The sequence below is a fragment of the Diadema antillarum genome, unplaced genomic scaffold (assembly GCF_040938485.1).
Source record: "Diadema antillarum isolate AM-2024a unplaced genomic scaffold, OU_Dant_1.0 seq00000053_RagTag, whole genome shotgun sequence".
Classification (NCBI taxonomy): domain Eukaryota; kingdom Metazoa; phylum Echinodermata; class Echinoidea; order Diadematoida; family Diadematidae; genus Diadema; species Diadema antillarum.
Genome location: NW_027271161.1, coordinates 291,877 through 304,274, shown reverse-complemented (window position 1 = coordinate 304,274; position 12,398 = coordinate 291,877). Strand labels below are relative to the sequence as shown.

Sequence of the window (12,398 nt, the reverse complement as noted above, 5' to 3'; positions counted from 1 at the left end):
TACAGCTGCATTTATAATACATGTAGACTGAACATAACACAATCATCCTACATTTTTTCAACACATGCAGGCATGTGAAGAAGAGCTGTTTACAACATGCAACCACTTTTACGTACATGGGATATCCATCAGCTCATCATTCATACAATTTGTGTAAGATCAAGGCTGCATACAGCAGTTTATGAATGAGAGACATATGAATTACATAATAAAGTTGAAATATTCCAGCTGCCAAGGTGAATGACCTATCTCTTTGAAAATAAAAAATAAAAATCATGGATATTCTAGATAGTCATTGGACCCTGTTCACGTCTAGGACTTAAATCACTGACCAACTGCATAATGTAGTTCCACTGAAATGCAAACTAGATAACAGCAAAAAGAGTAAACGATGTTTGAATCAACCACATCTCAAACCTAGCATATCTAATGTCTGAACCTCCTTTCGCCAATATCATCAGTGGAACTATGAAATATGCACAAGATGTACTATTTCTACCTGAATAAAGAATAGGAAATTTTACTTGTTTGATACGGCTATATGGAGAAAGTGGATTTCAATACAGCATTGGCAGCCATTTGTTTGCAGAGCCAAGTTATGCCGGTTCCATGACATTTGCTCCTGCGACAATTGCTCACATGAAATATCTGCACGCTAAGCCAAAATGTAAATTCTACCCGCAAACATAACCCTAATCCTAATCCTAATCCTCACATCAAACTAAACCTAAAACCCTATCACAACCCTAACCCTAACCCTAACCCTAAGTCCTTGGAGAAAATAAGAAGGGAGCAAGAGGCATAAAAAAAGAAGGAATCACTGCTAGCATAAATATCTTCCTTCACTGTGTCTAGTAATGATTTGAAAATGGCACACACTTACAGAAACCAAATATAATGCAGTAAATTTGTCAATTACACTCTGTATGTATTATTTCTTTTCAATGATTCTGATGAATGCGCACACTCAAACATACATAATAGATACACTCTAATGGACACAAAAAGCAAAAACAAAAAGGTAAACAATCCACATTATCACAGGCCAATAACCTCTCCATACAGAATTATACAGGGAGACCCTGATACCTCTCAAAGGTCAATGTACAAGTGTAGTTCATTCTCAGAAAAGTTCTCTTGCTTTTTAACACCATTTTTGTTGTTGTTTTCTTCTGAACCAAGTCAAAAATACATGAAGTATGTGAACAGTGCTGTTGCAAGCTAAGTAAGTGTGAAACAAAGAATCAAACACATCCTAGCCCTCAATTGGCCAGACTAATTGTGGGGCAAATGTTCCAAAACATGTCAATTTGAAGTCAGTTACATTTGTGCATCTAGTACAGTTTGTCTGGTGATATTCTTAAAACAGAAATAAAATCTTGCATACAACTGTACTGACATCTGACTGAAATTAAATAAATCTGAGCTAAGAGGAACGTTTCCATGAAAATTATATTTTCTTTGATTGCTATCAAAAGAACTATGTAATATTATACAGCACCAACTGCACTTTAAGTACAAACAGCTCCTTTTGATCAATACTGTATTCGCGAGCAATAAGTTTGTAGGCTGCATCCCAGCTTGATAAAGTAGAAAAAAAAAGGTAGTGGGATTTATTATGAAAAATTCAGCATTTTCCTAGATTTTGATAACAAACTTTATTTGTATTCCTGCATGTTGTTGCATGTTTCCCAAAAAAAAAAGTGTTGTGTTCAGTTCAAAGCCTTCCTACATGACACAAGCTGCATGTTGGGATTGTGAGGACGAACATATAACACGTAATGTGAAGAATAATTGAGAGTGTGCACAGGGCTATATGTGAAATGTTGATGTATGAAACTTGAGAATATAGCATGAAAAAGAGTGTGCATATTTGTGTTTTCATTAAATTCTCAATATTATATTCAAAGGTTGTCATTCACACATGCCATGTAGCTTGCTATAAAATAGTATGCAGATATACTGTAGCTCTACAACCGCTAATGTGTGATGCGTGCAGGGCAGGTTACAAGTATTGTACAATTTTTGTATTGCAATCGCTGCAATGACTCTGTGAACTTGGGCCAAGTAAAAAAATACGAAATTAGTTTCTTGTCCTCGCGCGCATCTGATTTTGGCACTGGATTATTATTTTTTTTTACTATTTACTTTTTTATTTTGAAAATCCTTTTTTCAAAATTTTTCAAATGCTTTAACTATTTTCAAAATTCCTATTTTCATTTTCAAAATTTAATTTTCAAAATTCTGATGAAAATATTTTTAACAATTTTGTTTAAAGTCCCCATTCATATCTTTCTTTTTTTTTTGAGTTGCCACATCAACTTTTTTTATATTTACTACTTTTGGGTGGCAGAAAAAAAGCATTGGAAATTCACCTACCGATCTAATTTCATGCACACATAGCATTAGAATCTCTGATTGTGCGTATTTACTGTCATACCACGGCCACTAGCCAAGAATCCTACAAACTAGCCACTGTGTAATACTGTGGGCTTGAACAGCACATTGTTGAGAACATTAGATAAACATAGGCCTACATCATGAATGGATTAAGTCTCCACACATGCTCATACTCATTGTACTCATGTACGTTGTACATATGGCCATCGTTTAGTCTTAAACTGCGGTTATGTATAGTACTCTCGAACTGCTGCTATTATGCTAGGATTGCCAGTGCCATTTCACACTGCAAATGATTTTTACACATGTACCAACCCACCATTGATATTTCATAACCTGAACACACTTGTATTTCAGTCTCCAAAGTCTAGCAGAAGATACTTTGAGACAACTCACATCATAGAATAAACTGATCGCTTGAAATGAAGCTCTCAGGCCACCCTGTAACTCAAGCTTGTCAACCAGATCTGTCCATACCTACTTGGTCATAATACGATACGTGCAGTACACAGTAGTGCAGCTTTTAATACGTACATAAACTGATGTATGCACACACCATGCTGTAAAGTCATTTCGAAATGTGAAGAAAGTGTCAAAATTAACAGTAAATGTTCAAATTTTACACTATATTGGAGACTCAAACACAGGTACTTTAGGTTGTAAAATATTTAGGGTTAGTTAAATGCATGTTTACAAATCATTACACCACATGGTGCAAAACAATGTGAGTGCCTTGCGCTGTGCAGCAGCTTCAGACCAAAAATATTAAGTTATCAAATACAGTCAACTTCGGATACCTCGACGTCAGATAAGCCGAATATCACTTATCTCGGGGGGCAAAATGAAAGTCCCGATTGTTCCTATGGAGTTTCCGTGTATCAAAATTCGCGTAGCTCGAAAAAAATAACTTGAAGTTCGGTTACCTCGAAGGGAAATCTAATGTCCCGATCTTAATTAACTTATTGTTTTTCCCAGCATGTTGTTCGAATTGAAATTGCAAACATCACCCAGCATCTCCGATTAAGCGCGCGTGGACAGCGAAGACATGTCTCAAATCTTTTCACACTCGATTGTAAATATTCTGAGACCAGAACAATCGCGCGCCCAAAGAAATACCCGGTACACAGCTGACAAGAAAAATCCCCAACACCTACCTACACACGTACACGGTATGCACATAGCCCCCGTGCCAATGGAGTGCTTACGATAGCACTACGCTTTGCCCCATCATCTTCTTTTCTTTAACCACTGAGTTCTGATTTTTGATCGTGATAGTCATACTGTGCGCGTAGATTTAACCGTCATGGCGCACCTGCCTAGATGTTGATAGTTATATCTTTGACATTAATCACGGTCCACTGTCCAAACATCAATCTCCTGCTAGTGCTTTTTAAACTTTTTTTCCTTTCACGAAGTTTGTTTCATTTATTCTCCCCGAGAACGCAAGCACTGAATACTTTTTTATTTATTTTTTTTTGGAGCAATGCCATTATGAAAATAAGTGTGGTATATGATCTGGAAGTATAGGCCGAGCATAATAAAGAATAGAATAGACTGTGGGCTCCACAATAACTTTTATCGGGCCACCAAAATCATTGATTTTTATTTTTTGGTGGTCGAAAGTAAAATCTGGTGACACAAAAAAAAATCAAGAAAAACATAAGAAAAACTAAATCGGTCCTACTAAACATAGAAAAATCAATATTAAGCATTATTGAAGTGATACAGATGCCCATGTCTAAAACAAATGAATAGAAAATTCAATCACCTTATTCTGTGTTATAAGATTTAGCAAATAGGCGTAGAGATTATTACAGAAGTTGATGCCTATATATTTAGGAGGTCAAAACTTACGTTTGACATGAGAAAGTGGGAGCATTTGCTGACATTTGTTAGCATCCGACATTTGTTTTAGCATTGTAAAGAGCCGAAAGTTACCGTTATTCATTTCTTATTGTAAAAGCAATCATCCAACATTTATTAGTATGTTAGCACCTTATGGAGCCGAATATTACCGTTTATCATTTTTAAATGTAAAAGTAAACTACCGACATTCATTTTAGCTTCTTCTGGAGCTAAAATGAATAAACATCCACTATTTGTTTTACATGTAGCATCTCACTGAGCTGATTACTACCGTTAATAATTTCCAAATGTAAAAGCAACAATCTGTTATTTATTTTTGCATCGTTCGGAGCAGAATATTACCGTCATTTCAAACATTCAACATTTATTTTATTATCGTACGGAGCCGAATGTTACTGCTGTCCACTTCCGAAAGTTAAATGAATCATCGGACAATTATTTTATCATCGTACGGAGCCGAATGTTACTGTTTTTCATTTTTGAACGTCAAGGCAGACATCAGACATTTATTTTACCATCAAACGTAGCTGAATGTTACTGTTATTCATTTCGAAATGTAATAGCAAATATCCAATATTTTTTTAGCATCGTACATGTATGGGGCAGAATGTTACCGCTATTCACTTCCAAATATGCCAAACGTAAAAGCAATCATTCGACATGTATTTTAGCATCTTCCGGAGCTGAATGTTATTGCCATTTACTTTCGAACGTTATTCATTTCAGAACATCAAAGCAAACATTCGACATTTATTTTAGCATCTTCCGGAGCTAAATGTTATTGCAATTTACTTTCAAACGTAAAAGCAAACATCCAGCATTTATTTTATCCTTGTAAGGAGTTGAATATTATTGTTACTCATTTCCGAACATCAAAGCAAACATCAAACATTAATTTTACCATTGAACGCAGCTGAATGTTACTGTTATTCATTTCGAAATTTAAAAGCAAACATCAGACAGTTATTTTAGCATCGTATGGAGCAGAATATTACTGTTGTTCACTTCCGTACATAAAAGCGATCATCTGACATCTATTTCAGCACCTTCCGGAGCCGAATGTTATTGCAATTTCCTTTCGAAAGTATAAGGAAACATCCGATGTTTATTCAACCATCGTACGGAGTTGAATATTATTGTTTTTCATTTCCGAACATCAAAGCAAATATTCAACATTTATTTCAGCGTCTTCCGGAGCCGAATGTTATCCTTATTCATTTCCGAACACAAAATCAAATATCTGACATTAGTTTTAGCACCATATGGAGCTGAGTCTTATCGTTATTCATTTCCAAAAGTATGAGCAAACATCTGACATTTATTTTAGTATCATACCGAGTCGAATATTACCGTTATTCATTTTCAAAATTAAAAGCAAACATCTGACATTTATTTTAGCATCTTACGGAGCAGATTGTTACCGCTGTTCATTTTCAAAAGTAAAGGCAAACATCCGACTTTTTTTGGGTGGCGCGATCGGGCCACCAAAATCTTTATTTCTGAAATTTTGATTTCAATTCCGATTTTCATTCAATTCATTCATTCATATAAAAGTCAATTCAATTCCAGTTGACAAGCATGCAAACAATCAGTAGGCACTATAACAGATACCATGTTGAACATCGATAAACGTCGGATAAGTCGAAGAAAATTCGACGTACGCGTACCTCGAAGTTCGCGTACATCGAACCATTTTCTTCAGTCCCGACGAATTTGAGGTATCCGAAGTTGACTGTAGTAAGGACCTCCCACGTCGCCCCCCTCTCTAAAAATCAAGACGATAAACTTTCATCTCTTACTTGGCCTTTACATTTACAACAGTGCTTTAGTGATCAGTGACATTAAAAAAAAAGTTGTCACTTAAATGCAGAATGCAGCGATGTCTGAACTGTAAATTCATAGGACAATATCAAGTTGCTAAATACATTGTAGCCCATTGCACAGTCCCATACATGATTATCTACAATGTACATGTGTGTTTGTTGAGCAGGTTGATTTGCTGGGTTGGACAGTCCATAATTGTGCTGGTGTATACATTTAGGCCATAAACTAAGATTACTACTTTTCAGTTCAAAATAGTGCAGCTATCGCCTACATTAATACAGTTACGGTATTTGAGCTGCAATACCAACTCCCCAAGGGACAAAAAAACAGAAAAATGCCAACATGGTCACACAGGAACTAATTCATGCAAGGAAATGCTAATGAGAATTCAGCCCCCGTAGAAACTTGTGCTGAATTCTAGCAATAAAACAAAAGAAGCAGATTAATGATTTCTAAAACAAATCTGACGTGTATTAAAACAAATTTGGCAAGTGAACAAACGTGTAATCTGGCACAGTGGCATACATGTATGGGCACTAGAAATGGATGGTCTTAGCCACATGACTATCACATGACCAGTCTGGGATACTCCTTGCTTTCATTCAATCAAAATGTTAATAAATTTATTCTTCCCGGATATAAATCAAAGGAGGTAATGGGTATATTCTTTTGGTTCACTAAAACTAGAAAAAGAAAAGCTGAATATTGTATGCACCTCTACTTCAGGAAAATCAATGCTTTTGCCAATCTGAGCACAATAAATAAATTTAGTATGAGACATCAATGATGCAAGGCCTTTGCAGATAAGCACATAGGCCTACTCAGTAGCCAACAGGACGGCACATCAAATGGTCTTATACTGACACACCCCCCCCCCCCCAAAGGTCACTATTTTTCTTTTTCTTTTTATCCATCAAATGTTGGTAAAACTTTAACCTGTTGCTTAACCTTCTTTTTCCTTAAAAAGGATGGTTTGTTTCAGGATATTTTTCCACTTAACTACTGCTTTTTCAAAGTAATCTCGGGAGCTTTTTTTTTTCTTTGAATGGCAGATATTCAAAATTAGCTAATTACTATCATTTGAACATTCATCTTTACGGCTGACATACATTGTATGAATAAACAGTGCCCCAGCACCCCTAAGGGGGAGGGGGGAGCATGTAACAAGAAAAACAAGAGCTGGAGAAGCTGCTCATGGACTCCCTTACCTGTTGGGGATATTGGCCACCACCACCAGGCCCACTGTAGGGCCTGTTTCCATACATCTGGTTTGGGTATATCTGAGGTGACATGCCCGAGTACTGGCGTCCTCCGTATTGGTTCTGGTACGGGCCCGGTGGGGCACCTGGGTATGGTCGTTTTTGCATGGGGCTCTGGCTTTCAGGTATCATACCCATCTACATGAAAATAAACAAATAAATGAATAAATACACATATAAATAAAATGTAAAAAATCATATCAATAGAAGTATCAATACACGTTTGTTCGGGTGTTTTCGTTTTTTTGCAATTCCATTAATTTCAAAGTTCTGCACTCAGCCAGCAAACAATCAAAAGAGCACACCCATTCCATCCCAATAATGAGCAATTAAGACAGAACACACACTGTCACAGGGTACGTGCAGCATCGTATCTTATTAGTCATGTTTTCATGAATGCTTCTCTTACATAATATCATATGGGGGGGGGGAGGTATCTTTTAAATAAAATAGGAAACCAGTGAAGATTCAATAACATACACTAACCAAAACATACCTGGAGGAAAACATGCATTTCTACTCAAACATGCATGGTCTCTCTTCCATCATAGCACAAAGAATAATGAATACCTGTCGCTTTTTAAAATGAAAGGCAGCAGAGACTTGTGTCAGTGCACATTCATGTGCAAGATGAAAAGACATTTTCAACTGAGGATGGTACAAAAAACAAAAACTAAAAAACAAACAAATTTAAAAAAGAACTACAAACTAATAATCCCCTCCCTTTTCTCCACCAATCAACTTATGCCTTGTTATAGATGCAACATACATTTTTAACATTTAAATACAAACTATGTGAATCGTTTACACATGCTATACATGTAGTTATTACTTTCAGACATTTGAAATTGAGCCATTATTTCAATGATTCCCCCTACACAGGCAATGAAGGGCTAACAAACAATTTCACGCGCCCCCCCCCCCCCCAAAAAAAAAAAAATAAATAAATAAATAAATAAATAAATAAATAAATAAAATTGAAGGAGCAGAGGAAATCTTGAAATGGCCACTTAACAACTATATATGAAAGCCATAAAACTGACAGCAAAACATTTAAGAATATTAATTCCTTCATTCAGGCAAAAGAAACAGTAAGGACAAAACATCACAGTAAACACTTTGACTGCATCTAAATGAAAAAAAGAAAAAAAAATCATGAGAAAAGAAAGCCATGGCACAGAGGCATAAAACTGGCTCCATGCAACCATGTCATTTTCCAATCAAATATGTGCCATTTTGCGAGCACTGCACTCAGCAGGTGGCCCTACTCAGCTGTTTCTGTGATCTTCATAAATATTGGCTGGTCTTCAAAGAACCTGCATCACTTGCTTAATGTGGGGGCTTCCCCTTTTTTCCTCAGGTGGCGGTATTGGAGGAGTCATGCTGCACTCCTGAGGGGATTACTCCTGGAATGGCCACTATGATTCATTTCTACTATGCATGCCTATCGCATTGTTTACATCATGCTGGCTGTTGTAGCTGGTATTGAATACCTTTTGTAATCTGGAGCTCAGGCACACAATAGGACTGATCTTTACCCCAAGTCGACACATGCCATGCTCAGTCTAATACATAACAACATGACCTTATGTGATATTATTCATCAATTTAAGGAGATGGTATGCACTGTATGGGATATCAGTTTTCTCTGTTAGTTAAAGACAAAACTTTTACAAAATCATATACAGAACAAATGTTTTCCTAGTAATCAATAATGAAGAAAGGTCTACAAATGTGAACAAAAGTGAAGCCACCTTTCAAATTGCTTGTTTGTATTCTTCACAAAGATTAGCTTGCTAACAAGGACTCTGGTGCCCTTTTCAGCAGAGAAATAAAAGGGAGGGACTAATGAAAGCATGAGCCATCCTTAAACTGGACCATGTCTGCTAACAGGACTTTAAAGCTCCCTTCACATTACAATTTCAGATTAAATTCTATGTGTGATATCATAAACTTCAAAAATTCCACACAACTGTCTCATTATCTACAATGTAAATCTTTTTTTTTTCTAATAAACTCAATGCAATACAGTGAGTTTGTCTTTCATTTGCCTCACTTGAAATGTAATTTCAACTCAATAGCAAAGCCAACGACTCATGACCCATTGGCTCATTTTCTTATCTAAAATACAAAATCACATTGAATTTATCATCTTACCAAGGTAGATTGAGATGAAAGCTCACTTACACTTGTATTATTTATGTTGGAGGCAATTAAGGATAAAAATGCGAAGTACACAAGATACTGTCATAAATCCCCCAAAGGTGGTATAAAATGACAATGTCTTGAAGTGTGAAGTAAGATATTACAAAGTAATTATTTGCCACAATCAACATTTGGGCAAGGGTCCCACTCAGAGAAGAAGCAGGAGTGCCCATTTCATATTACTCACCCTACAGTGAATCTTTGATGCCCTATTTGTAAAGCAGATACCTTGCACTGAATATAAATTGTCTTGAAATCATTCTTATTCATGCATCTCTCTTAAATCTCCATCCCCCCCCCCCCTCTCTCTCTCTCTCTCTCTCTCCAGAAATTAACATTCATCCAACTGAACTGCCATGCAAACTTGACAAGTTACATTGTATGCTACAGGTGACAATCTTGTTTTTTGTGTTTGTTTTTTTTTTTTTTTGCATTGTTTGTTTTTTTGGCATTAGCCTGCTGCACTTGATAAATGATCATTCCATTTCCAGTTCAATAACCAAAGGGTTCATGGCATCCAATCATTCTCAACACCAAAAGACTCAAATCCATAAAACATGTGATTTACAAAACCAAAAGTTATACAAAATGCTTGGGAAACCATTTACCATTACTGATTGAACAAAACTGCATATCAGCAATAACAAAACAAAACAAACTCACTTTTCAAGTTTGATTCTGTGGAAGCCATACACAATGTACAATCCATCAAACTACAGTTCACGCTCATGCATTTCTAACTAGATATTTGACTTTTAGGAAAGACATTAGTCAAATCTCACGTACCTTTCACAGACCTGTATTATTGCTGCAATAACTACTAACATTACTAGTACACAAGCTTCACATGTTTATCAGCAACACCACACACTGGCAAATAGTGTTGGCTTGAGAGTGTTTTTTTTTTTTTTTTTGAGGGGGGGGGGGGGGGGGGAGGGGCATAGAACACCAACATACCATACGTGTCCATAGGGGGATACTTACTTGCCCAACATGGCTTCGTGAGGTACCATCTGTATTTAGACCATTCAAAGCTTTTTCGAATATGCAAGGGCATGCTATTTGCAAGTTCTACCCTCTTTTAAACTAGTGATGTAACGTCTTTGGCACACACTCATGCAACTACTTTATCATCATTCAACAGATTTGGAGCTAGACGCACACGGATCACACACACCGACATAATCACTCCAAAATGAAAATCAAGGTAAAATTTAGTTGTTTCTTACATAGACCATCTACATAACAGTCCGCAGAACAGCACATCTTGTTTCTACACACTCTCTAACCAGCATGCACAAAGACAGACATATGAAGAGCAATAGTTTGTACACATTCTACAATTATTCATACAGAATCAAAATCAGAAGTACAACTAGTGACAGTAGTGTATCGTTTATAGATTAGAATACCTGATTACGCTGACCATAGGAACCCATTGGGTGCTGAAGATGGCCACGTCCCGGCCACTGTGATTGATACGGACCTTGCCCCATCATTCCCATACCCCCATCTGGTCCTTTCCCTACAGTTACATCTCCTTGTCCAGGATAATTCCCAGAGTAACTGTGACTGGGATGCTTTTGTCCTTGCAGTAATTGAGAGAGTGTTGGTGCAGTGCTCGAAATTCGCTCTCCACCAGGACCAGGACCAGGTCCATATGTTCGGGGGTTGTGTGCCCCGTAATTAGAAGCACTGCCTGGTCCCATTGGTGAGCCCATGCCACTTCGGGCCCCCATGTTCATGTTCGACATTGGGTAGCCAGGCCTTGAATTCATAGTGCCTTCATATTGGCTGTATGAGCTCGTTATTTGGTTGGGCCCTCCACCACTGGGAGTTGAGTTTGAGTTTCCTGACGCTGGAGGTCCACCATGTTGATTCATCACGTAGCCGCCATTGTTGCGACTTCCAAAATAAGAAGTTCCGAATCCATCTTGACCATAGTTTGCTTGCTTATTACCACCAGTGTTTTCCATATATTGGGGTATACCTCCACCTGAAAATGGATCAACGTTCGGATTTGGTCCGCCAAAGGAGCCTGCGTTAGGGCGACCAGGTTGCGGAAGCACGCCGTCTGCCTGGCCTGTCGAGTTGCAGTTAGGCGTCTTTGTCATATTCCCATCCTTCGACATACTCATAGATTGTTGACCATGAGAATCAAGAGAATTGTTCATTCTTACTCCTCCTTGCCCGTCAGCTATTGGACCCGGTACTCCTCCGTGTCCTCCACCACTGCTGGGGTCATGGGGTTGCGTTCCCTTCCCTGTTGTGCTGAATTCAGAAGACCTGTCTGTATTTTCCATTGTGTCGTCTCTCGCTTGTTGGACACGGCCCAGTGCTGTAATTTCTTCATCACAATTGACATTTGCGGCAACCTCTGTTGCCATGCTGTTCTACGGAACACAGGGCTTGAATGTACGTCCCATTGGGCGCCAAGCTCAATGTTTCATTTCTAACAAGAAAACATAGATATCAGTTTGTGCGCTTCTTCGATCCGCACACGTGTTTTCTAAGTGCGATTTAGAGAATAACATAGAAAACTTAGTCTACCATCGGGAAGTCCTTATCACGCGCTATTCCCCTATTATAGGCGCTCTATGGAACTGTATTAGGCGAATTTGCAAAAATTTTGTAACGAAAATTCATGCGCCGTCGGGTGAAAATATCCCTAAATATGATGTGTTTCTCATTTTTTGTGGTTCATAGTTTCTTCTTAGTCAATTAAGAAAATCATTAAAAGTCACACAGGTGACAATGGGTGCGTAAGATCGGACTGTTCTCCAATTATTTGAGAACTAATTCCTTTTGCCTCGCTAGGACACTGCATTCCTCGGCGGTAGACAG

At 37.7% G+C, this 12,398-nt stretch overlaps 1 protein-coding gene across 2 annotated transcripts in view; it reads right to left on the bottom strand.

Moving 5' to 3' along the window:
- LOC139725638 (uncharacterized) overlaps positions 1–12,130 on the bottom strand; it is a 79,020-nt gene extending 66,890 nt beyond the window's left edge. For both annotated transcript variants that reach the window (XM_071636728.1, XM_071636729.1), the window contains exons 1-2: positions 10,967–12,130; positions 7,299–7,487 (exon numbers count right to left, since the gene is read on the bottom strand). In XM_071636728.1, coding sequence (XP_071492829.1) covers positions 7,299–7,487; positions 10,967–11,941 — 1,164 coding nt within the window. In that variant the 5' untranslated portion in view covers positions 11,942–12,130. The remainder of the gene's footprint in view (positions 1–7,298; positions 7,488–10,966) is intronic.
- Positions 12,131–12,398: the final 268 nt, after the last annotated feature.